General features: G+C 52.0%; 1 protein-coding gene across 8 annotated transcripts in view; it reads right to left on the bottom strand.

Moving 5' to 3' along the window:
- Nucleotides 1-26,191, bottom strand: part of Ltbp2 (latent transforming growth factor beta binding protein 2) — a 98,884-nt gene that overhangs the window by 5,733 nt on the left and 66,960 nt on the right. For 5 of the 8 annotated variants that reach the window (XM_040742759.1, XM_040742760.1, XM_040742756.1 and 2 more), the window contains 20 exons: nt 25,591-25,665; nt 22,829-22,951; nt 19,352-19,516; nt 18,902-19,117; nt 18,185-18,204; nt 16,975-17,014; nt 15,926-16,039; nt 14,017-14,145; nt 13,250-13,378; nt 9,503-9,622; nt 6,329-6,448; nt 5,249-5,371; nt 4,718-4,843; nt 4,061-4,186; nt 2,826-2,948; nt 2,613-2,738; nt 2,078-2,200; nt 1,346-1,477; nt 885-1,010; nt 230-373 (listed from right to left, as the gene is read on the bottom strand). In XM_040742759.1, the coding sequence (XP_040598693.1) occupies nt 230-373; nt 885-1,010; nt 1,346-1,477; nt 2,078-2,200; nt 2,613-2,738; nt 2,826-2,948; nt 4,061-4,186; nt 4,718-4,843; nt 5,249-5,371; nt 6,329-6,448; nt 9,503-9,622; nt 13,250-13,378; nt 14,017-14,145; nt 15,926-16,039; nt 16,975-17,014; nt 18,185-18,204; nt 18,902-19,117; nt 19,352-19,516; nt 22,829-22,951; nt 25,591-25,665 (2,400 nt within the window). The remainder of the gene's footprint in view (nt 1-229; nt 374-884; nt 1,011-1,345; nt 1,478-2,077; nt 2,201-2,612; nt 2,739-2,825; nt 2,949-4,060; nt 4,187-4,717; nt 4,844-5,248; nt 5,372-6,328; nt 6,449-9,502; nt 9,623-13,249; nt 13,379-14,016; nt 14,146-15,925; nt 16,040-16,974; nt 17,015-18,184; nt 18,205-18,901; nt 19,118-19,351; nt 19,517-22,828; nt 22,952-25,590; nt 25,666-26,191) is intronic. The other 3 variants (XM_021223219.2, XM_021223217.2, XM_040742757.1) reach the window with 3 other exon arrangements.

The raw sequence follows: 26,191 nt of genomic DNA, 5'->3' as shown, positions 1-26,191 counted from the left end.
ATTCCCCTAGGTCCATCCTAGACCAGCAGTGGGAATGTTGTCTGGCAGGAATTGGCACGCGTGGCACTCAGACTCCTGTCCCCTCCATAATCCATTCCTAACCATACTCCCGACACTGGCCCAACACACCCTACTAAGTGCCAGGAGCTACATCAGTAGACGCCTTTCGTAGTCAGAGTCTGCGTGGAAAGTGGCAGGAAGGGAAGGGCCTGAGTCTCCCAGGTCTCACCTCCAGCTCCCCGAGGACGGCAGTGTCCTTCTTGTGCGTCAAATTCCTCAAGATCACTGGCGCAAAGGCACAGGAAGGAGCCTTCCACGTTCTCACAGAGTGCAGCCCCGCACACTGCCAGCATGAGCTCACACTCATTCACGTCTGCCAGACACAAGGACAGACAGACTCGTGTACAGCGAAGGGGTAGCTAATGCACCCTGCCCCTGGTTCCAGCCCAGCTAGGCAGGTTCTCATTGGAAGAAGCAAAAGTGGATATGAATTAGCAGGGAGGGGACTGATAGGCAGAGGGCATGGAGGGAAGAGAGGGGAGGAGTTGCTGGAAATGGTTGTAACAGTGAACGGAGAGAGGTCCCTCCTCTGGGCATCTCTTGAGGCCCCAAGTTCTCCAGGGAAGTGAGTGGGGCAGGAGGTCTCTTCCTTCTTGTGCAGGACTGGTCATCTCCTACCAGCCCAGGAGCAATGCTGGCTGGAGGGGAATTCTCCCCCCCCCCTTGACCTTGTCCACCCTTTGGGGTCCAGCATGGAGCCATGAAAACAGGAATGTTTTGTGAGAGGGTCCCAGCACTTCCTTTCAACAAAGAAGTTGGTAGAAACGAGAAGGGCCCAAGGGCCTTTTCTAGCCCAGACCTCGGGTAGCCCACAGGCTTCTCACCAACACATTCCCAGCCTGAGGGTGAAGCCTCGAAGCCCTGGTCACACAGGCAGCGGAAGGAGCCATCCGTATTGTCACAGAAGCCATGACTTCCGCACACGGTGTCGTTGGCACACTCATCTATGTCTGTGGAATAATGGAGGCTAGGGTAGAGCACATGCATGCTCGCTCTCCGTTTGCAGGAAGTACTCATTTATCTGGCCTGTTAACACCAAGATTTGCAAAAACAAGCAAAAAGCAAAACCAAACAAGAAAACAACCCCTGGACCCAGCACAAGAAAGCTGTAACTGCAACATTCTTCTTCGATTTCTGTGTAAGTTTTGCTGTATGGAAAATATACAGAATTCAAACTGCTCAAACAGCATTCTTGGGAGAAACTGTTTCTAGTTGAACACAGGGAAAACCAGATGTCCTCGGCCGTCCTCAGTCCTCCCACCACTATCTCCCTGCCCCTGCTCACCAATGCAGTCTCCAGTTGGGGCCATGTAGAAGCCAGGCTGGCAACCCGCGACGCAGCGGTAGGAACCAGGGCTGTTCTCACACCTCCAGGCTCCACACACTGGGTCTTCCTCATCCTCACACTCATCAATATCTGTCCCCAGAGCCATGAAGAGGGGACAGATGTGTGGCTTGGTCACCGTTCTGGCCCCACCTTGCTGACATTACAAACTCATAGCCCACAACCCCTGAGGTCCTTAGTCCCTTTCAAATCATGCTCATCTCAGCCTCGGGAGATTAATTCAGGATAGTTTCCCCTGACCCAGCAGGACTGAGCATTTCAGAGGAGAACTCTACACCATCTGGGGAGCTCAGAGTGCTCTACAGTTTTCACCACAGTGGGGTGCAGGGAGCTTTCTCCAATATTTATCTCCCTTACTCGATTTCAAGATTGTCCGTAAGCATCTTTCCTATGACAAGACATTGAACATAGCAGGTGTTTCATATCTGCTGAATGGATTTGGCTTTTAAAACTACCTTGTGCCCTCTGCTGGCACAAAGGTTATGACTGTCTTTATTATGCCAGCCTCAGACAGTCCTTGGGCCACCAGAATTTCAATAAACACATCATATTTCGGATTCTGTGGAAAATGCTGTGTTTCTTGGAAAGCTATGTTCCGTGTTCCAAGGAGCTAAGGACCACAGAGGTGGGCAGAAAGGAGGCAGAGTCCCGTCCAGCCCCTGGAGTCCTTACCCACACACTCTCCGCTGTCCAGGGAGGGCTGGAAGCCAGTCTCACACAGACAGTTGAAGGAGCCCTCTGTGTTGACACAGTGACCTCCCAGACATGGGTCTGTGGCTGCACATTCATCAACATCTAGGAGAGAGACGCCAGTCAGCAGATGCAGCATGGGTCTCTTTCTAGCTTGTTAGAGCCCTGAGCCGCTTCCTTTGGACCACGAGAAGCTTATGATAGGAGAGCCAAGGAGAAGCTCGGGGTAGGAAGACCACAGGACTGTCTAGGCCATGCTTGGGGAGCTTTAGGGCTAGCAGAAGGTGACACTGAGACTCTGGAGAGCATGCACACCTGTCACAGGCATCGCAGAGAGGTCCCCCTGCAAACTCTGAGTCCTTCCTTGCAAACCTCTCCCCGGCCTTCCCAATTTCTCCTCCCCGGGTAGGCTGTGAGCAAACTATTCACTTCAGCAACGGTATTCAGCTGGGACTCTAGGCCCAGCCTCTGACACCCGTGCCGGTGGACCTTAGACAGGACCACACTGACGTCTTACCCTGGCATCTGGTGCCCCCCTCAGCACTGGCAAAGCCAGGGGCACAGAGGCAGAAGAAGGATCCCTGGCTGTTGAGGCATTCGCCGTGAGGAGCACAGTGTTCCTCCCTAGCACACTCGTCCATGTCTGCCGGGGCAAGGTGAGAAGGGAGTGTCTCTAGGGTGCAGATACTCACTGTCCCCAGTTCCTGATGGGGACACTTGGGGCACTCACCCTCACACGCAGTGCCATTGGTCAGCCGGAAGCCCTGGGGACAGAGGCACTGGTAGGAACCTTCTGTGTTCTTGCACTCTCCTCCCAGGCAGTTGCTCTGGGGACCTTCACACTCATCCACATCTGTAGGGCCACACAGGGGAGGAGGCAGCTGATGGTGGCACCTTCCAAGGACAAGTCCAAGGGAAATATCTCTAGAGGCCCTATCACCTGCCTGAGCGGCCACAGGGAGCGGGGTGACAACAGGTCTTTCCATGTGCTCTGGCTGGGCTCCTTCATGCCCAATAGTCCTGGCCTAGGGAAGCCAAAGCTCCACCCCCTGTCTTGGCTGAGAAGCAATGGAAAAGAAACCAAGGAAACAGATACAGGGAACCTGAGAAGGTAACAGAAACTCTCTTTTACTTGTTTGTGAGTTTGTTTTGAGATAGGATCTCATGTAGTTAACACTGACCTTGCCTCTAACTTGCTAGATAGCCAAAGATGACCTTGAACTCCTGATCCTCCTGTTTCTACTTCCTAAGTGCTAGGATTGTAAACCTGGACCATCAAACTGACCTGTCCTGTACTCATTGCCCCGGCCCTACACACACACACTTCACCCCTCTCTCTCCCTCTGTAGCCTGGTTGGCCTTGGCCTTTTCCTTATCCTGACAAGGAATGCCAAGTGTTGGGATTACAGACATTACTAACACTATTACAAAGCACCATGGGAACTCTAGAGCAGCGGTTCTCAACCTTTCTAATGCTGCAACCCTTTAACACAGTTCTGTATGCTGTGGTGACCCCAACCATAAAATTATATTCATTGCTACTTCATACCTGTAATTTTGCTACTGTTATGGATAGTAATGTGTTATGTATGAATCATATGAATCGTAATCTGTGTTTTCTGATGATCTTAGGCGACCCCTGTGAAAGGGTCATTTGACTCCCAAGTTGAGAACCACTGCTCTAGAATCTTGTCGTAACTGAGTCTCCAGAGTGTAGGCCAAGGCCCAAGAAACCCCATGTGTCTCTTGTCCCTGGGTGCTGCTGGGACCCTGTAGCCTGTGCGCTAGTGCCTTCATGGTGGTGACAACCGGTATCTAGCCACTTTCCTTTTGGGGAGGAGGTAGGAATAGGTGTCCCCAGCCCACTATCCTAGGTCTAAGGGGGAGTTCTTGTTCCTTCCTGTAAATACTACATTAGTCTACTGTGTCCTGTCTGTGCTATCCTCACGGCAAGGGGTCTCTTACCCTCACAGGTGTTGCCCAGGGGCCTGGGCCGGTAGCCCCGTTCGCAGTCCTTGCAGGAGAAGGAGCCCACAGTGTTGGTGCAGACTCCTGTGGGGCAGACTCCAGGGAAGGCACATTCATCCAGGTCTAGGCAGATAGACAACTGTGGCCATGGACCCTGGCGGGCAGTCCCACCACAGAAGCCTTCCCTCACAACACCTCCTGACCATCTCTGAGTCTGAGGAACACTCTGGGCCTCTAGACAAGGGCAAACCCTAGCCATATTCTATAATGCGCCCCCTTCCCTTCCTTCCTAGAAATCTCCATGGGCAGTCCTACCCCCAGGTTACCTCTCTTGAGACAGGGTGTCACACAGCTCTGGCTGGTTTCAAACTCACTATGTAACTAAAGCTGGCTTTGAACTCCTGGTCCTCCTGTTTACACCCCCAAGTGCTGGGGTTATAGACATGCACGATTATATGCAGCTTTAGCTTCCTTCTTGTCTCTGTGGTCATTTGTCTCATCTCTGAATTTGGAAGTTATGACAATAGATGCTCTCTTGGGGCCAAGTTCCCTCTAACCTAACCTGGAGACCCCCAGGATCAGCCCAAGGCTGAGGACACATATAGGAGGGAGACCTACATTCTGTCCCTTCTGTCACTGTCTGTCTTGTATTACCTTCACAGGCAGTGCCATCTTCATTCACCCAGTACCCACTCTGACAGGCTTCGCAGGTGAAGGAACCCTCGGTGTTGAGGCAGAGGCCCGTGGGGCACGAGGCTCGGCTGACACACTCATCCACATCTGAAACAGGACATTGAGTTCTGTATGGGACTCTGCAGAGCAGACATCCAGAGACAGCCAGGCGGTGGTGGTGCACGCCTTTAATCCCAGCACTCGGGAGGCAGAGGCAGGCGGATCTCTGTGAGCTCCAGGACAGCCTGGTCTACAGAGCGAGTTCCAGGACAGCCTCCAAAACAATACAGAGAAACCCTGTCTCAAAAAACAAAACGAAACAAAACAAAACAACAGACATCCAGAGACAAATAGGTGGGCAGGGAGGGTCACAAGCCCAGGTTTGGGCAAGGGTAGGGTAGGCCTTGGGCCTGGTGGGCTAGTGCAGGGTGGCTTCAGGGATTGGCATCCAGAGGGGAGGACGCTGAGGGTTTGGTTTGCCTGTGTGAGAATGATGCTGCTACATCTTTGTACCTCGGCAGCCCTTCTTGTCCTGGGTGACCTCATAGCCCGGATCACAAGAGCATCTAAAGGAGCCTTTCATGTTGATGCAACTTCCATGGGCACAGATTCCAAGGGTCAGACACTCATTCACATCTGCGGATAAAGTCCGGGATGGGGCACTGCTCCTTTCTTCCAGGCACTACTCCCCACTCCAGCAACCCTGGATCATCTCAGTTGAGAGTCCATGGAACCAGGCTTCAGGGGGAATGTAGGCCGGCCCTGGAGAGCTGGAAAGCCATGCTCCTTTATTTCATCTAGGCGAAGCAGGGCCATACACTCCCAAGTGCTCCTCAGCTCCCGGCAGTAATATAGAACACCCTTTCTAGCCCTGGAAGACGAAGTCACCTGGGGCACTAGAAATAAGGTGTCCAAGACCCTTGATTCATTCTGTCATGAGTCTGATCTTCTCTAATCTCTTACCTGCCACTAAGAAACTATGCTCCTCATGCAACAAACAGTTTCAGTACATGGGTGGGCAGTGTGGAGAAAGGCCAGGCCAGGCCTGGGTGGCTGTGGCTGTCTTGAGGGCCTGGGAACCCTCTGCCCTCTCACAAGCCTCAAAGCATCTATTCAAAACATGGCCCCTCCTGGCATCAGAAGCCTTTTTTCCTGCGGGGGCCGAGGGGAAAGAGCACTCCTCTTCCCACTGACACGGAGTTGTTTTGGGAACAAGAAGCACCACTGCTGTTCGGCGTGTGGTGTTCCTTATGTAGCACTTTTGCGTAGGAAAGCAGAGGGCCTGGGGGCTGGCTCTAGCTTCTCATCCCGGTCCACAGAAGCCAACCACAGGAGCTTCTGGCACTTTGGGGTAGAACGGATGTGGCTAAGCAGCAGCAGAGGACCCACCCTAGCTGATTCAGAGGGCAGAGTCTCATAACCAAAGCACACCCATGTCATGCTCAGCATCGTCTGAGAACCCAACCGGATGATGGGGGACGATGCCCTCTAAGCTCCTTCTGTCTGCCCACCTCTTCCCCTCCCTGTGTGTGGGCTCAACCGGCAAACCCAAGGCTAAATAACCCTCCCAGTGCCTTGGCAATCGGCCCTTACCTACACAGCCTCCACTCTGGCCTATGAAGCCCTCCTCACAGGGCAGACAAGTGTAGGAGCCAGGGGAGTTGACGCATCTCCCATCAGGGCAGGTTCCCGGGTGACGGCATTCGTTGATATCTGTAAAACAACAGTCCCTCCCTAGGTCATCTCTGAGAACCACAACCCATGGGTATTTCCTGTCTGCAAATCTTTGGCCCTGCCCTGTGGGGAAATGAATGTCGATTTCTGTATAGATGAACAGTAGGAAAAAATGAGTTGCCCTGTGTTCCCAACCCCACCTCCCACTCCCAATCCTAAAGCAAAGATAAATGAAAGGACTTAAAAATGGAAAGATTCCCCAGGTCGCTGCAGTAGTCTGTGGGTACCATTAGGTGTGGGAAGTCAGGGAGCTGCATGTTTTAGACTGGATTGTTTGGAATGGTCCTTCACATCCCCTTGGTGACATCAAGCAAGGTAGGAAGCCTGCATCTGCCAAGAGGAAAGGACCCTGAGTCTGTCCTACCTGCAATGTGTCAGGTGCATCTGTGGAAGGTGTATGTAGCCTGGGATGCTGGGCATTTAGGGCACATGGAACTCACTAGTTTTCAAAAAATAGCCTACTTTTGGGTCGTGGCATGTTTTTGCTTCCTGGTCCCTTGTGGATGGGTAGCACCAAAAGATAGTGCTAGCCAATAGGATTTGAGTGGATATGATGTAGGTAAGTTGTGAACCAAAGCATTTCATTGCATGCAACCCTTGAGTGTCCTTTTCTTTCATGGGGACTGGGCATTTTCCAGACATTGGCTATCCTTTTAGTCTAGTACTAGAGTAAGGAAGCCTACGTCAGAGTTCTCAACTGATTCTTGTAGACACAAGACACTGATGAGAGAGAAGATTGGCTATGTCCTCCATTCCTGATTTGGGGTTTGGTTGTTAGTGAAGCAGATCCTAATGCAAGCTGCTGTACTATTCCTAGCTTTCTTCTTAGAGCAGAGCCCCAGGGAATGACATTGACATGAGAAGTCTGTCAGGGAGGAAAGAAGAGAGGTTGTAAGACCAGAACAGCCCCTAGTCTCCACCTAAGCCAGGGAAACATCCCTGAATGGGAATGGATAGAACCGAGCTGTTAGACAAGCTCAAACGGTAGCTTAAGTGTAGCCTATCGCTGGGTAGAGATTCTTCTGCCTAGGCAAGAGTTTGAATTTTAACTAAGGTTATGGTATGCCTCGGTAGATTCCAATATTCTGGTTTGTTTTGGGAAATATTTATTGCTGTATTCCTAGCCCATGGCTAACACACAGCTGGCACTCAACAAATGCTTGCCGACCAAAAGACGAAACAATGTGCCTAAGATAACAAACATTATCCTCTTAGTATAAGGCTGCTTAAGAGACTGCTGAAGGGATCCAAAGGAATGGTCACACAGGGACTAATCTGTGAGTCTGCCATCCAGACCCAGGGAGGATGCCTGGGCATCTCTCCAGGGACCAGTCTCTGAGTGGGGAGCTGTGAGGGTACCCACCCGTGTTCCTGGTGAGAGTACCAAGTGGGAATGGCAGGCAGGAGCCAGAAGTTCAGGGGACCGCGGGTAAGAGTGGGGGACAGACAAGGCCCTGGCAGTGTAAAGGAAAAGCCACTGTCTGTGCCTTGGAACCCAGACTCCTGGGTATGCTGGAAATGTCATTGAGACTGTTGCACGGGCCACTGTCCAGACCTCACCATCTCTCCTCAGAGGTGTCAGGTTTCAGTGGCGAGAGTAGTTTCTTCTTGGAGACAGAAGAAAGGGAGAGGAAATTGACTGGGCTCCCGGGGTGATGGGCAGGGTCTGTGGTTACTGGTAGAGACCAGGGAAGTGTACAAACTACATCATTCTTTCAACAGTCCCAGAGTGTCTGCCCCGGGCCAAGAACTCAGCCTGACCTCCCAGATGAGGTGTCTGTCTAGAAGCTTTCCTCCGGAGGGACAGAGCCATCCGTAGCAGGACACGAATGTGGGGGAGTAGGGACATGACAGCAAGAGGGCCTTACAGTGTGCTTGAGGTGTCTGTGCATCTGAGTCTGTTAGCTGATCAGTCCTCTGAGATGAGTGTGGCAATTTCCATTTCCAAATATGGAACATTAATGCAACCCAGGTCTGTCTGCTCAGGAGCCTGCACCCTTTAAGGCAGACAGCTAGCATAAACCTGATCTTTTCAGTGTTCTGGCATTTCCTGGTTCATTTCCTTTTCTTTTTTTTAAGTCCTGATGTTAAGTGCGTAATGCTGTGATGAGGCTCTCTTACCAAGCCCCGAGCACGGCCAGCTGGCACATGGAAAGTACCTATCAAGTGCTGTATTCACTCTGCACCCTCCTGGAAATGCCAGGCTGTCTTGTTTCTATGGATCTAATAAGGACAAGGGCATGGGTTCCAGCTTGGATCATGCTCAGCCCTGAGTTTTAGGTGGAGGGGCACTAAGAGGGGAGCCCTGAGAGAAACCGACGCACTGGGGTGGAGACACTCTGTTCTATACCCATAGCCCCGTTTCCCCTTTGCTGAGACCTCCTAGGACTTTGCTTCCCTGGTGGTGGGCTGGGGAAAGGTGTCCCCTTTACAGGGTCCACAAGCTCACCCCTTACTTCCAGGACTCTCTGGAACCAGGTAAGACAGGATAGTGTCTCACCTGGTTAGTGACGGGATAGCGGCAGGTCCGAACCCGTCTACGAGGATCCTAGCTAGCAATGTCCTAGCCCATCTCTTAGCTGTATGTGGGAAAGGAGAGATCTATTTGTCCATTCATTCATTCATCAAGCAGCATTTGTTGGGTGCCCATGAACAGGTTGTCTAGAGACATGGTCCACCCTCTGAGAGTTTATGTATTAACACACTTTAGTAAGAAGACTGACTAAAGGTGCCAAAGAGATCACCTCTTCCTCTGCTATATACAAAGAGAACACATTTTCCAAGGTGCCGGGGCCAAGATGTGCAAAGATGTTTATTCCTGTGGTGTCACATAGATTTGTAGTTCCCTGCTACAGGGGGCATACAGGATGCCAATGCATCACCCAAAAGACAGGAAGGCTCAGAGATCCATAGACACGTCTCTGCCGTGGGAACTGGCTTAGCATGAAGGGACTCAGTGGGGAACAGCGGAAGCGGAGCTGGTGGTGGGTAGCGTGCCGGGCGGCAGGCTGGCCCAGCGTTCTCACGCCTTACCTTGGCAGTCTCCTTTCCTGACCATGACGTAGCCCCGTTCACATTCACAGTGGTACGAGCCCTCCGTGTTGTTGCATCGCCCACCACGGCATACCCCGGGCTGCTTACACTCATCTATGTCTGCAAACACACGGGATGGTCCTGAGCCAAAGCCTGCCCTGGTCCTGCGGCATCCTTCCCAGAGACCACGAACAAGGCTGCTAGGTAAGGAAAGCACGTGTGCTGCAGTAGGATTGCTTGATGGGATTTTTGGGTCAGCTCTTGGACTGGTCAGACCCTGTGGCCCCTCGAGTTCTTTTCGCCCAGGGATAGCTATTTCTAGGACCCATGGGAGCACTTGCAACTTTTCTCCCCCTGATGTGAGGCCTGGGCTCGAGGTCAGGTATCAGTCCATATAGTATGATCTGAGGGGGCCAACAAAGTTCTCCCTGCCCCAGCATTAGTATGGTAGACACGGAGTCTACCACTAGGTTTCTCATTAAGGATGGATGGACCTTCTTAGAAGGACAGAGAAAACTGCAGGCAGCCAAGGGTCTGCAAAGCATGGCTTATATCATTATCCAAAGTACACTGACACCCTCCTCTAGAAGCTCTCCTGCCAACACAGGAGAAAGGGAAAGCCTGATGGAAACCCTGGCTGTCCTGGTCCAGTCTTGGCCAGGCTATTCCCCTGACTTATTACCTGGCTCCTTACTGCCTCCAATCCTACTTGCAGTTTGGCTCACAAACCTGGCCCCAGCCCTGCTGTATTTGCTCACTGCCCATGCTCTCCGGTATAATCTTAGCTATGGCCGATTCCCATGAGTCTAGTCTCCAAATCTCTGTTCACACACATGCCTCTGCTGGGAGTGTCTATCCCCTCCATATTTATGTGGGTTATGGGTTGCCAGGCATGGGTGGTAAACTCTTTGCCCACTCAGCCATGTTACCTTATGGTTTTGTTATGTCACATAGATATTGCACACTTCATTTACCTTTTCCAAGACGCTTTCTCCATCTTTGCATGGCTATTAGGAACCCTCGTCTCCATTCCCATTTTTCTCTACAAACTCCACAAAGTTGTCCTCTGACCTCCACATAAACATCCTCACATCCCCCAAATAAATAAGCTGTCACCGAATACACAAGGTACACTCAGAAAAACCACAAGGAAAAGCAACAACCACACTTGGAAAAGAAACAAAAGACAGGAGTAAGCATTTCAACACATGAGGAAACCCAAAGGCCAGAGTGCAAAGAGATAGATATACACTTATTCGAAGGCAAGTTATATTCAAACTATTAAATAAATCCCTAATATTTAAATAGTTACATTTATCTCTATTTAAATTAACTTAAAACATTTCATGGCTTAGAAAGATCAATTTATACATAGAGTCAATGAGATTAAAATGATGAAACACTGCTTTTGTGAGACTGGTAAAATTCGGGAAATGGATGCTAAGTTGGATTAGGGCCTTTGCATGGCAGCCAAGCCCCAGCAGCACAAGCACTTCGGCTGACCTCAGGTTCTTCCCGTCCCTACAGCTGTCGGGGCTGGCAGAGACATCCAGACACCAGGCTGGTACAGGACAGAGCCGCTTGTCTGGACCAGTACTGGAAATACTGTACCAGCCATGGTTTGCCTATGGCTAGCTCCCTCCAGAGACCTCTCGCCACAGCCCCCGCCCAGGCTGCACGAAGCCTGGAAAGGCCCTGTCCCCTGCCTTTCCTCTGGCCCTGCCATCTGCTCTGTACACGGCCACATGCATCACCTACATCCCAACAGCCAGACGACAGAACCAGCTACTCTTAACAAACCTTCCTGGCGGTCACGGCTCACAGGGCAATGGCCAAATAGTTCATCTTGGCACTGGGGTCACTTCACAGATTGGCCACACCCACTGCCACTTCTGTTACCAAGCCCACACTCTAGTCACCCTGACATCATCATAATTCCCAGGGCATGCCAGGCCTGCCCCCACGCTAGCCTGTGCAGGAAATGGTTGCCTTTCCCTGGGCTACCAGCTCCGTCTACTCCTGCTGCTGCCCCTCGGGTGCCTGGTGCCCTGCATGTATAGGATTGGGTCACGGGCAGCGAACCATGCTTTGGAGACGGCGTGACTTCGATCTGTGTCTGGTGCTGCTGTAACTAGGTGCGATGCCTGTGGGTGTTTCACCTTTTGAAGCTTCATTTGCTAAAGCATAACGTGGGAATAAGGACTGCAAGGGTGGGAATGATAGGCTTTATATAATAGCGCTGAGGGTGGCTCTGGGTCTAATACGTGCTCATTAAATGGGAGCTGTTATAAATTCTACCCCAGGTCAAGTACCCCTCACAGAAACCTTCCCGGATTCTCTACTCTAGCCAGTCGCGTGCTCATCTGCCTCAATGGTGTCATTATTCTTGCTCATGTATTTGGTTGTCTTCAGTCCTTTAGCCTGGTACCTGACCACTCAGTCAGAGAGGAGTTCTCACTGAGTCCTGGTTCCCTCAAGCTCCTGTCAGGTGGGGCTTCTCTGCCTCCTTCCTCACATAATGAAGTGAGAGGTCTTGGATGGCTTTGGATTCTGAAGGCCAGATCCTTGGAATCAGACGTTGAGGAGCCTCTGCCAATGGAAGGACTCTACTCCACGGCCACGCCGGGGGACCTGTGATCATGGCCAAGCCTCCGACCAGTGCTAGAAATGTGATCCCCTAGAACAGGTAGTGCCATTCTCAAAGTGAAAATTTCCCAACTGCTTCTGGGTCTCCAGGCACTGTGGGGAAGATGCGTCCTTGTTTCCTCGTGAACTTTTTCAATAAAATGTACAGGAGCAAAAAAAAAAATGTCCAGGAGCGTTTGTGTTATAAAACGGTTTGCACAGTTCGCTCTGGTTTTATGTCAACTTGACACAAGCTAGAGTCATCAGAGAGGAGGGAGTTGAGAAAATGCCTCCGTAAGATCTGGCTGTAGGTAAGCCTGTAAGGCATTTTCTTAATTAGTGATTGATGTAGGAGGGCAGGGCCCATTGTGGGTGGAGCCACCCTGGGATGGTGGTCCTGGGTTCTAAAGAAACGTATCTGAGAAAGCCAGTAAGAAACCCCCCTTGGCCTCCACATTAGCTCCTGCCTCCAGGTCCCTGCCCTGTTTGAGTTTTTGCCTAGATTTCCCTCAATGCACTGTGACTCAGGATATGTAAACTAAATAAACTCTTTCTTCCTCAAGTTGCTTTTGGTCATGGGAACTCATCACAGCAACAGTAACCCTAACTTAAATATTCAGGAAGCCTGCTTACCGAGAGTTGCCTAACTGTGGCCAGGCCGTCTTGGGGGAAGGTCAGAGCCTGCAAGTATCCCCACTGCTGGGGATTAGAACTCTTCTCCCAAATGTCCCTTGGTCTGCTGAGAGCTCAAGCTCCTATCCTCATGGGTCACCCCCATTCCCCAAAAGGAAAGCTTCCTTGTCACTTGAGTCCTGGCTTTTGGTCCCCATCACCAGCCAAGTCTCTGGCCTCGTCTTGGCTCCAACTACACAATTCCTTAAGGCCTTTGCAAACGTTACTATTTTCTGGATTCCTCTTCCTCCTTATGACTCAGCAGAAAAGCTCAGCTCCCTCTCAGATCAAGGCCGAAGTGCAGTTTCCTTTCCCATCACTCTGGTACTCCCCAGTGGCAACACAGTGGTAATACTCTGCATGCCTGCCTCCTCTTCCTCCCCTACTGTAGGGCCTAGCAAAGAGGTGTTCTCCTATGCCCATCCCAGGCCTAAGGCAGGCCTGACTTACCTTGACACTCCTGTGTATCTCCCAGGGTGGCTAGTGAGTAGCCAGGGTAGCAGAGGCAGGAGTAGGAGCCCACACTGTTGACACAGCGCCCTCTTCCTGCACAGGGGTTCCTTAGACACTCGTTGTCATCTGGCCAGAAGGAGGCAGGGAGGGAGGTCATGGAGACATCTGACAGCAAATCACCCACACTAGAGGATGGTGCTGTATGGCATGGAAGGGGTGAGGGAGCAGAGGAGGCAGAGTCGGAGATGAAAGTCTCCAAGGCCACCCTGCTGGGGCCTCATAGGCACTAGGAGCCCTTGGGTGATGATCAGGGCCTCCTTCCTGCCCATTGTCCCCCTTCCTTCAGTGACCCCACAATCATTTCTTTTCTTCTTCAAGCTCCCAGCGAATGTTTATCCTTTACACAAAAACACTAGACAGGGAGGAATGACACACCTGATGATTTATCTTGGCTTCAAACATGTCCCCACGGGACAGCCCTTGGTGAGGCCTTGATCTGCTCTGCAGACAGAAACATGGCCACATGGGGGGTGGGGGTGCTAGTTCTGGCTGGGGATCCTTCCTCCTAGAGTCTGGTGGCCTCACAGCCTGATCACAGCCTAAGGTAAGGTCTAGTTAGCTGTGTCCACGGGGACTGCTCTCTGAGGCTCATCAACCACAGCACCTTACTTGGATTTTATGCAGCCTGGCCTCTTGGCTCAGTCCCCACACCCTGTTCCTACTTGTCCCCACCACTCAGCAGGCACAGGACACCCTGTAAATACCGGTGCAGTAGTCCTGGCTGGGGTGGAGCCGGTAACCAGGGCTGCAGATGCATCTGTATCCATCTGGAAGGTTCACACAGGTCCCAGGACCACAGATGTTGGAGGCCCCAGAAAAACATGGATCAAGGCCTGTGGAGATGGAGCAAGTAGAGATGATGGCTGAGTGAAGGGACAGGAAGGCACTGGAGCAGGGTGGGGAGAGAGCAGGGGCAGGTTCAGGGGCCTCAGAAAACCAAGAGAAGTCTACCTACCTTTAGTATGTCCTCTCATACCAATGTATAACATGACTTCCGAAGACTCATGGGACCTGTGCCTGGTCTCTGAGCCACTTGAGTACTTTCTTCTGACAGAGACCTAGTGACTTCTAGTAACCCATGTTCCCTACAAATGACTTCTTACTCTCACCCTCATCCTAAATGTGGGCACAGCTCTTACCCAAAGAACCAGTGCTACCGACCCCAGAAGCTCTTACCCATCTTCTTATAGGTTGACAGACAGATCTAGTGAATAGGTTACACAGACTGAAAAAACTAGCTTATTTTTCTTGTATCTCTAATATTAGAGAGGTACCTGACACTTACGATGAGTGAATGAATGAATGAATGAATGGATGGATGGATGAATGAATAAACCAATAAGGGAGCACGGCTTTAATCTGTGTTCACCCTGTTGTGCTATCCTATATCCCACATACCCAGGACTCCCTTCGCTGCCCCACCACTCTAAGAGAACCCAGAAGCCTCACCGGAGAAGGTCAGAAGTGGCTAAGTTGGGACCCAGGGGAGTTTCATGGCACTGCTAATGTGTCCTGAACTGATGTCTACAGAGGCCTGTGTGCAAGTCATCATCTTTCTAGCCTGATTCAAGTTTGTCCTAGTCGTCCCCAGCCAGATTCCAAATGTCCACTCAGAATGAGAGGTTGGAAGATAGCAGGGCGGCAGCTGGGATCAGATACAAGATTGAAGCTGCTGCTGGTGGCTCTGTCCCCACATGGCTGAGGGCCACTGCTGGGTTCAGTGTGGCTTCCCTGTACCACGGCCCTTCCTCCAGGAATATTTCAGTTGTCAGTTTCAGCACCCCCCAGTGGAGCCCCACGCACTCAGCCCTTCTAGCCTGCTTGGAAGGGGTTGCTGCCTGGAGTCCCGGGAGACTTCCTCTTAGTCCTGGGAGACATCAGCCGAGAACTCTGGGGAGAGCCAAGCCCCCTCCCACCTGCGACTTTCTCTGCACCAGGCTGCAGGCATTCCCCTTTCACTGGAGGACATTCAGAACTCCTCAACTCCTACTCAAGGTGACCCCTAGCTAAGGGCACAGCTAGGCCCCAGAGAGGGCAGGCAAGAGGGCACAGAGAAGAGTGGTGGCAACACTGCTTCTCTTGAACCAAGTCCCCAGACAAAGAGCCTTTGTAGAAGGCACATTCCACAGCCAGGTGGGTTTGCCAGGCACCTCCCCCACCCACACCACCCCTCATCACTTAAACAACCTGTGCAGTATAAAACTCTGTCCCTTCCCCCAAACCCCTTCCTGGGGGCAGGTGACTTCCACTTCCAAGACCCTCACTGACTCAGCTCCCTCTCACCTCGCCTCCTACTCAGTAGCTTCCATTCTTCAAGAAGCCCCCACCCCATGCTCCAGGGAGATCCATGGCTTCCCTGGAGTCCTCTGAGTAGGACCATCCCTCCAAGGGACGCTGGTGCCCAGGCAGGGCTCCTGTCTTCTCTACACAGGCTGTGTGGCCTCTGTAGGATCAGGACAGGGCTACAGCTAGGTCAGAGTTGCTGGAGACTGTTTACACGGTTGAGGAGACAAGAGAGAAGCTCCAGTCACAGTCCTGGCCCAGAGTTTGGTTCTGGGCAGCCACATCTCCCAAAGGTGGGGGCTGCAGAGCCTCCAAGGGCTGCTGCAGTACCTGGGGGTGTCTGTGTCACCAGGACATCACTGGAGGGAGTCACTTTCTCTTCCTCTGGACTCTCTGGAAGGCCCTGTGCAGACAACGATGGTGCCGGTCTTCCCGTGGCGTCCCCTGGAGAGGACAGAGGGGAGGAAGTGGAGCCCATTGGCTGGCAGTGGTCCTTCTGTGTCCCCTGATGTTCAGACTCCCACGAACCAAAAGTGGCACCTAGCGCTCCCACCGTCTACTCTCTCCTTTGGCATATCCGGTCCCCTCCCCTTATAGTCAAAGAACCCGAGGAGTGCAGAAATGGTTCCTTGTCCAAGGCCAGGCAGCTTACTGGAGGCAGAACTGCCGCCCCCATCTCCTGATGCCCAATCTAATGCTCTGCTTTCACTTGTAATGCATCTTGCAGTTTACACACCGGTGCTGCAAGCACAAGCACCCGGTTGCCATGGAGACATCAGCAGGGGAAACTCTGCATCCTTGACCCTGAGCCCAGCTCTGGCGAGAGGTCACCTCAGGGTCAGGAGGTGAGATGAGGCCCCTGGAGGAAAGAGCTCTGGAGCCCACCAAGCCGCTACTTTAGTTAGCGCCACCTCTGTGGCCTGATTTGCATGCTGAGTGGCACCATGAGATTAAGAAAGAGTTTGGCCAGGCGTTGGTGGCTCATGCCTTTAATCCCAGCACTCGGGAGGCAGAGGCAGGCGGATCTCTGTGAGTTCGAGGCCATCCTGGTCTACAAAGCGAGTTCCAGGAAAGCCTCCAAAACAATACAGAGAAACCCTGCCTCGAAAAACCAAAAAAAAAAAAAAAAAAAAAAAAAAAAAGAAAGAAAGAGTTTGGTGGGTAGGAAAACACTTGCAAAGCATCATGGGATTTCTTACTAACAGCACAGTTCCTTAGGGACTCAGGGTTCCCAGAAAGAGTGCTCACATGCTATGTCACTCGCCACCTCTGGTTTGAACCCCACGGGTCACTTCACGGGTAGTCATTCCACGACTAAAACTAAGGTCTCTCTGTCTCCCTTCTCTTGTCCCTGGGAGTGTCTAGGAAGAGGAACTCACCTGGTACCCAGGCAGGCAGGTGGGGAACGCTGGTTGTGATCTGTGCAGAAATGAAGGTTATTTGGGGAGGCTCGTCTGTTACTCCCGGGACATGCTTCTTTCTCCCCACTTACCCCACCTCCTTCCTGCTCCCCCCCAGTCAGTGAGTTTTTACTGCTGGTGTGTATTCTCTAGGCATCTTCTATCCACAATCTTAACCAACCCGCTCCACTTCCTTGTAAGCTGTAGTGGTTAAAGGTCTGTCCTGTACCAGCTGAGTGTCGGCCACACAGCAGAACATTAGCACTTATCAAAGCTATGATCCTCATGTCATAGATGGAGTAACAGAGATTAACTAGACCATCCAGGGCCACAACGCCAGTGTGGTGAAGCCAGGAGTCATAGCCATACTCAGTGTCCCTAGCCACAGCTATGGACAGAGACAGATGGGGCACAGAAAAGCAAAGGACAGCGGAGGACAGAGGGCACTGTGGCAGGGCACTGGGGCGGGGTACTGGGGCGTTGCTGGGGCTGTGGTGACACGGGGGGGGGGGGGGCTTTGGCCTGAGAGAACAGCATGTGGTTTTTGTTTTTGAAACAGGGTTTCTCTGTGTCACCCTTGCTGTCTTGAAACTCGCTCTGGAGACCAGGCTGGCCTCGAACTCAGAGATCCGCCTGCCTCTGCCTCCCAAGTGCTGGGATTAAAGGTGTGTGCCATCATGCCCAGCTTCAGCATATGGTTCTTAAGCAGGAAATCAAGGCAGCTGGAGAAACAGTGCATGGAGACAGGTTAGCTCATCGCCATCACGAGATGAGTAGGAACCAGCAGACTGGCCAAGGACTGGAGGATAAAGCAGATTCACTCCTCTGAGGCTCTCAGAGATGCTCAGTCTTGAATGCACTGGGGGGATTCTGGGCCCAGGGAAGGGGCAGATGCCCTTCCCTCAGTGAAATGGTTTGAGGTCTCCACAGCCATGCTTCTGCTTTCCCGTGAGCTCCTCACAGAGGGTATGTGTTAAAGAAGCTCATGAAACATGCCAGATTCAGGACCAGCTCTAGGGTTCGTGCACAGTGAGTTCTCAAGCTTGAGTGGCCACCAGGACTAACTACACAGTCAAATGGGTCCTTGACTCAATTCTGTGATCTCCCCAGGACTCCAGGCGCTGTATTCCGGGGTCTATGTCACTCTCTGTCACCCTAATCCATCTCCCTGGCAGGAAGACTCACTCACCTGAATAGCCCGAGAGTCACCTGGGAAAGGAAGATGACAGCATGAGCTCCAGGAGGGGAGGAAGTGACGTTCTGCCCTCCACTCACAGCCTGCCCGCACAGTCTACACTCCCCCCACATCCCTAGCAAGATGAGCAACATGCAGCATGCAACTCTTCACCTGCCTCAGACTGTCAACTCCCTTTGGGGGCAACCACCCCAGAAATCCAAGGCTAGAGAGCGTACAGGCAGCCCAGCTCACCTGCCAGTTGGAGAAGGAAGTCTCCTGCATTCCTTCCATGTCTTCAGAGACAGAAGCCTCATTAGACCCACAAGAGACCTCCTCCCTCCATGGCCCTGATCACATGGGTTACTGTCCATCCTCCCTACTCTGGGCCATGGACTAAGGGGGACCTTCTAGAAAGGGAATGCATTGTCTCTAACTGACTAGTGTCCCGTGTCTATGGCCACTGAGCTCTGCCCTCACTTCCCTGTAACAGCTTCTTGGAGTAATTCTAGCACTATGCTAGTTTTCTTGGTCTAATAGCTTCCTGGCCTCCTGTACTAGGAGACCCAGGCATAAGTTTCCAGAGCACCAGCTGGAGAACTCAAACTAAACACAAGCTCTTCATGGCCCACACATTGTGAGCCTGGGCAACCAGGCAACCGTGCTGAAGCTACTGTCCTGGGAACTGTAAGGGACAGGGGGATCCCTGGGCGTCTCCCCCAACTTGGATACCTTTGTCAGGAAGGGTCTCAGCCTCAATCCAGGTGCCGGTGACTGCCCGGAGTGGTTGCCTCTCTGCAGCCCCGGGCAGGGGTCCACTGGTCTTCTGTGTCTGTTCCCTTAAGGGGCTAGCCAGTTCCTCCTCCTCGGCCTTCCTCATTGACAGGCGGATGTCTGAGCTGGAGTAGGTGTAACCATGGCCAGCAGGGCAGATCTCCCTGAAGGCCTCTGAAAAACCAGCAGAGGACGAACTGAACCGTGCCATTCCTGCAAGGAGCCTGGGCCCTCCCACTCCTTCCCTCAAGGGGACAAGACATTGTGGCTGCAAGGGGAGTCCCAGGTCTGGAACATGGAAGTGTGGACTGAGCTCTCTGGCTGGAAGGGGTCTACCCAGCCTGGGAAGTGGCCGCTGACTTTGAGGAAGTATCCTATTGGCCAGGGCTGGGGCGAGGATGGAGTTACCTGTGCCAGGCAGGGGACACTTTTCACACTTGCTGCCCCAGGCTTTCCCCACACGGCTGCAGCAGCATATCTGCTTGGTGATCCGATGTACCAAGGGCAGGGTGCAGGTTCCAGACCCCAGGGACCGGTAGCATAGTCCCTGTTGCATGGAGACAGCCTTGTCCGCTGCAACAGACAGGACACATGGGAACGGGCAGGTGGCCAGTGGGAGGAAAAAGCATGGTAGGCAGTGGACAGAGGTGGGGTCAGCCCCAGGCACCGAGACTAGCCTGGCTCACGCCTCACTCCGCAAGCTCAGATGCTCAGCCCCAGGCACCGAGACTAGCCTGGCTCACGTCTCACTCCGCAAGCTCAGATGCTCACAAGAACCTTAGGGCGGATGGCTGTCGTGGAATACTCCTACATGTGCTCCTGGCGGCTACCTGACTTGGCCCTAGGATCCCACCCTTATGTGCGAGCAGGACCTGGGACAGAGTTGTTTGTCTCCACCTGCTGCCTTTAGAGTGTTTTCTAAAGGCTCCCAGTGTGCTCTGTGGGTCACAAAGTCTTTCTGGGGAGATGAGACAAGCTGAGTACCCAAGGCGTGCTGGAGAGCTTTGAGGACAGGGACCTCGTCTGGGTCATCTTTGTCACCCAGAGTCATCCATGTGTCTGGTGTATATGGTTGCTTCATAATGCATGTTGAGTTGATGCATGGACGGCTCATGTAATCAAACAACTGAGTTCTGAATCCTGGTGTGTAGTTCAGTGGTAGAGCCCTTGCCTGGCATGCCTAAAGCCCTGGATTTCATTAACAGCACTACACACATACACAAGACAGAAAAAGAGAAAAAAAACCATTGAATCCATGAATCCTGTGGAGCTAAAAGCAAGTGAATATTAAAAAACAGTCTCTTGCTTATTATCTCGGTAGAAAAAGATATGGCCAACCAGGTTGAAATAGACTTAAATCTTTAGAGGGCAAACCAGACTGTCAGAGGACAGAGGGATGCTAAGAACAACAGTCAAAGTTGAGAATTAATGATTCTGAGGAGTCCTGGGAATTATCTGCTGCCTGCTGAGCTACGTAGCTCCCTGGGCCTGGGTTTCCTTAATGTAGAGTAACGATGGTGGTGTACCGTGGACTTTGGGCACTTGGGCTTACCTTGCATGTGTGCTAATGCTATAGAAAAGACTCGTTCTCTACAGGCGCTACTCCTCCCTCTCCCCTCCCCTTCCCCCAGAGCCACTTTCAGATCGAAGGACTGACACTGATACCCCTGGTCACAGTGATTGGGACAGGGACAGGCACTTGAGAAAGTAAACCCCCTACTGCTCAGCTTGGGACTTGTATTATTAGAAAACAGGTGCCTGGGGCTGGGGAGATGGCTCAGTGGATAAGAGCACTAGCTGCTCTTCCAGAGGTCCTGAGTTCAATTCCCGGAAACCACACGTGGCTGACAGCCATCTATCAAGGGATCTGACTGATGTACACAAAATACTTTAAAAGAATAAGTGCCCATGTTCAGACTGGGAGTCCAAGGCTGAGAGCCGAGGGCTTGTGGAAGCCACCTCTGAAAGGGGCTAGAAAACCAACACAGGAAGTAGCAAGAGACTCCCTAGGGCACCATGGAGACCTGGATCCAACCTACACTGTCACATTTGTCCCCTCTCTTGCTTCCTAGTTGTGCTCATCAGTTAAAGCAGTGGGAGTCAGGTTCCTGTGACTCCCAGCTAAAGAACCCTTCTTCACGGGGTCATGGGATGAAATACAGCAAGGCACACTCGAATGCCCTGCCAAAGGTCACATCCATCACTCCCCGAGCCCTGCATCCGCAGGGGCATCTCTGCCTGCAGTGGCCACTTCCCTTGCGCTGCTGTGGAAACAGGCTCTATTGCTTTGATCCCAAGATGGGTATAAGGAAGCTGGACCAGCGATCAGAGATGATTTTACTGTCCTAGTCGGGTGACAGGAAGTCACCAGCTTGCCTTCTCCATCTGTGTGTGTGTGTGTGTGTGTGTGTGTGTGTGTGTGTGTGTGTGTGTGAATGAATGAATCCTTGGAGGAAGCTGGAGGGAGGAGATTTTGGGAGGAAGAGAAAATAAAGACAGTCTCCCTGCTTCTCCATATTGCCGCATTGGAATGTCTTCCTGGCCTTCAGACATGTTGGGTGTTAAGCACCCTCATAAAGAAAGTTTTGTTTTGGTTTGGTTTTGTCATTGTTGTTGTTTTGAGACAGGGTTTTGCTATGGAGCTCTAGCTAACTTGGATATCACTCTGTAGACCAGGCTGGCCCCTGCCTCCAGAGTGCTGGGGTTAAGGCATGCACCACCACACCCAGCCTGATAAAGGAACCTCAAGTGACATGGAAAAGGAAAGACTATAAGGTCCTTGGGGCCTTGATTACGTATTCTTGCCACCATAAGCAGACCGATGTGTTCTCCCCATCCTGGTTCTCCTACTCTCTGGACTCTCACTGCCTCCTGTCCCTTGAGATGTCGGGTCCAGCCACCGTTTCTACAGGCCACTACCTCTGGGTGACAGCAGAGTTTGGTTTCTCCTATGGCCTTCCCATATCCAGTAGCGGGCACTTTGTCTGCCAGCCAGAGAGCTCTGTGAGCCAGAGGTGGCCTTGTTCCTGAGGTCCCTAGGGACTGTTTTCATTGTGCTCTGCTCAAGCCTTTCTTGTGGACTCAGCGCTACTGCCAGGGGGTGAGGAAGGACCTGCCACCCTGGGCCTCTGTCAGCTGGGAACCACAGAGGCCACTGGAGTTTATGTGGGAATATACACACGTGCACAATGCAAGTCACAACTCATGATATGTATGTGTTCGTGTTTGTGGAGATGCATGCAAAAAGGACCATGGAGTAATGCAAAGGCGCCAGGATACAGCAGTAACACCACTCTACCATGCACATAAAAATATCACTCAGTGGCGGGAGAGATGGCTCAGTGGTCAAGAGCACTGGCCGTTCTTCCAGAGGTCCAGGATTTGAATCCCAGTACCCACACGGCAGCTCACAACTATGTGTAACTCCAGTTTCAGGGGATCAAATGCTCTCTTCTGGCCTCTGCAGACACCAGGCACACACATATTACGCAGACAAACATGCAAAAAAAACACCTGTACACATTAAAAAAAAACAAAGCAGCAGCCATGTGACTGGCCATGTTGCTAAGCTAGGGCAGTAGATTAATTAGCATCTATGATTCGGCCAGACAGTTCAAAGAGATAACACACACTTTCAAAGGCAATGGGACAGCAGAAAGGATGGAAATGATTAGAGAGAAAGACAAAACAGAAAAACATGAATCCTTGAAAAGTTTTAGAAGAAAAGCCAGTAGAGAGTGAGGAGGCAACTTCCAGTCCCAACTCCAAGCTGACAGCAGACACTGGCCCTCGGCGTGAGGCCGTGAGGCCTTGGGAGATTTGCCGCTCTGGGCCTGCACTGTGCCCCTGGAGGGGGCTCCTCACCCCGGCCCCACCATCACTCACACACGCAGCGGCTCCTCGATGGATCCAGCATGAGGCCAGGCCTGCAGGTACACAGGTAGCTGCCCCTGGTGTTCACACATTCTGCGTCCTTGCACAGTCCCAGGGTCAGACACTCATTGATATCTGCAGGGGTGAGGAATGTCAATCCAGCTGAGGCCAGATGATGGCGGGGGGGGCTGCACACATTCAGTGTGGGATCTCTCCGTGCGTCTTGGTTTTCTCACTCACAAAACAGGGATCGTGATAACAACCACCTGACCGTGCTGACAGGATAATTAAACAGAAAAACTGTAAACCGCAGCACTAACTTGCACATAGTAGCCATCTTAGCTTGAACGCTAACATCTATGGAGTGCCTACTGTGTGCTTCATGCTCTTTGGGTATTTGAGGATGACACCCCTTTTAGCCTTACAGACAGTTTTATCTGGTTCTTCTGTCCTCGTTTTATAGATGACGAAAAGCTCGGGGAGTAACTTGCCCAGAGTGACTCAGCTCTTGGTGACTCTGGCAAGTGGCACGGGGACTGAGGAAACAGACAATACTGCTCAGATTGGAGGGTGGCAGACAGGCAACTAATTCCCTTGTGGTTATCTTTCTTCAAGAGCTCCTGAGCAGTTCCGCAGGGTGGGCGTGTAGGGGGCAGGAAGAAGGAGGCTGGGGGGACAGAGTTGAAGGGCTGGGGAGGAAGAAGTAGAGGTCAGCAGGAGGGTAGAAATGCATGTGTCTGGTACCCCCTGCACAAAACAGACTGCATGACCCCCCAGGACCAGCAGAGGCTCCTGTCTACCCTCAGATAAGGAAGGACAATAGCTTTGTCTTGGTGTCTAAACTTGTGTTGCAAAATGGGAGCTCAAACCCTTGTACTCTGAGCTCCAAGTTGGGACATCTTGGTGATGGTTCCTCTGTTGGTGACTATGGTTGCCATATTGATGGTGAACATGAAACATTATGTGAACAGCACTGGCTTCCATAGCAGGGTGTAATTTAGGTAACCCAGTGCCATCAGCACCACTGCTCATCCTCAGGCCTTGAGGAAATTAACACAAGATGAGGCCACAAAAGATGGCTACCAAGAGGACATCCTTAGTAAGACATCTCTTGGTAGCAGAGGCACCTAAGTGATACCACTGAGAGCAGGAAAGGAGGCCAGGCCATATACCTTCAGCTTGTGCCTAGACACATCTAAACACGAGCTGATTTGCCTCCCCTGTGTCTCAGAAGATTCGGGGTTCCTCATTACCTCCTCCAGGGAGCCCTAAAACAAGGCACGGCATCCAAGGCCCTCCCAAAGCCTGTGGGTGAGCAGGTGCTTCTCACGAGACACTGTCACCTCCTGTGTGCATGCAGGCTGTGTGACCAGTGTCCCTCAGATGCTTCAGTCAGCCCTAACTATCCCTCTGCTTCTCCTTCTGCCTGGGAGATCTGCACCTGCTTCAGCTGGGTGATTTATGCTCACTGACCCCTAGAGCTGCCTCTTCCAGGAAGCCTTCCTTGGTCCTCCCAGCCTGGATTGGATCCTGCCAGGGATCCCATGCCACCCACCAAAAACCTTCTCAGGTTGTATTTAACCAGGTGTCTGTGTTCTCCTGGTCATGGAACTGGGTCTTCCCTATTGTTGCTTACCTAGCTATAGCACAGACTGGATGTGGTACCCACCCTGGCCTCATCCTCCCGTTACCCTCAACTTCAGAGGCATAGGGATGGGGGCATGTGGGTGAAGAATAGGGCAGGACACTCTGGGGTTGGAGCTTGGGGACCTTCCCCAGAGCTCTGTGGAGGACAGGCAGGGAACTCATTGAAATTCCAAGAATGAAAGACAAAAAGAGTTCTCGCAACCACTTGGAACTCTGGTTCACTGTACCCAAAGGAGTTTAACTCTGACCTAGCCAGAGCTAGCAGTCTGTTCTGAGGCCTGGACCTTTCCTTATCCTTGAGTCAAATTCCCTTCTGTGGCCCGGTATCCCACAGACAGATGTCACTAAGGCTTCCACAGGTTCATCTCTCTGGGAGAAAACTTCAGAAAGGGGCCTCAAGGCCATTTGGGACAATATTATCTCCAACCCAGCTTTATCTCAAGCCATACAGACAACTCTCCACACAGTTACTGAAGTTCTCTGAAGGGAAGTGGTCCCAGCTCCTGATGATCCTGCCAATTCTAGAACCATTCACCAACAGGAGGTCAGAGGTCAATACAGCTCTAAAATCATCGGAGCCGTCACTTGGCCCCTCCCTCTGTCCCTAGGCTTGGTCCCTCTGTGGGCTCTAATGCAGGCCACCTCTGCCTCTCAGCTGAGCCACAGATCCATCATAGAGGCCATCAAGATGGGGGTAGAATTAGGCTTCATGACCCACCTATGCCTGCTGCCTATTCCTCCCCGCTATCCCTGGCTATGGGCTGAGGCATCTGGGAAGGAGACCCAACCATTTAACTGTGCTCTGTTGGGAGGAGCCTACAGAGGTTCCCACCAGCTCACTTTGGTGGAAACAGGGTTTCTAGCCATGGTTCAAATAGAAGTGGGTAAGGATGGGTGGCCCCAGTACCCCGGGTCTCCCAGCACCCTCAAGTAAGTGCTGATGTTCTAAGATCTAGGACCAGCCCCTCTCACAGCTCCCGGAAGCTGGGGTTTAAAGGTATACAACAGAGGCCTACCAGGCAGCAACAGGTGCTCATCCCTTCTGGGGTGTGTGTTACCCAGATTAGCAGGCATAATCATGCCCCCTGCCACCCCCCCACTTCATCCAGCCCTTGGGTCATCCTTACCTTGGCAGTGGCTGAGGTTCAGTCTCTTGTACCCTTGGGGACACTCCAGCTGACCATTTTCTATCACTGGGAAGGCTGAGGAATGAAGATATAGACAGGTCTCATGGGAGGCCTTTGAGCTCATCTACCAAGTGGTCACGGTTCGGGTATCCCATGAGCTAAGTAGCCTGAGTTCCTCCAAACATCTGCGGCATCTGTTCTGCCTTGCTCTCACTGAGATCCTCCTGGCTTGCCTTGCTTTTTTTGAAGGCAATATTGAGTGAAGGCACAGAAAGACAAATGTAACCGGATCTCATATCTGTGCGGAATCTGGGAAAGGCAAACCTACAGAACCAAAGAGGGAAATGGCGGGAGTAGCTTGGGAGTTGGTAGTCTAAGGGTGTGAATTTCAGCACAGGTAAGATAACTCAGCAGCTAAAGCCTGCTGCCAAGCCTGATGACCTGAGTTCAAGCCCCAGAACCCACAGACTGGGACAAGAGAAGCAGCTCCACAGTTATCCTCTGACCTCCACACCCACATGCATGGCATGAACACAGACAAAATAAATGAACAAATTAAAGTTCAGACGAGAGGAAAAAGTTCAAGAGACCTACTACCCAA

This window comes from Mesocricetus auratus, unplaced genomic scaffold, assembly GCF_017639785.1.
Source record: "Mesocricetus auratus isolate SY011 unplaced genomic scaffold, BCM_Maur_2.0 Super-Scaffold_15014, whole genome shotgun sequence".
NCBI classification, from domain to species: Eukaryota; Metazoa; Chordata; class Mammalia; order Rodentia; family Cricetidae; genus Mesocricetus; species Mesocricetus auratus.
Note: the sequence above shows the minus strand (reverse complement) of the source record. Positions and strands in the feature narration are given on the sequence as shown.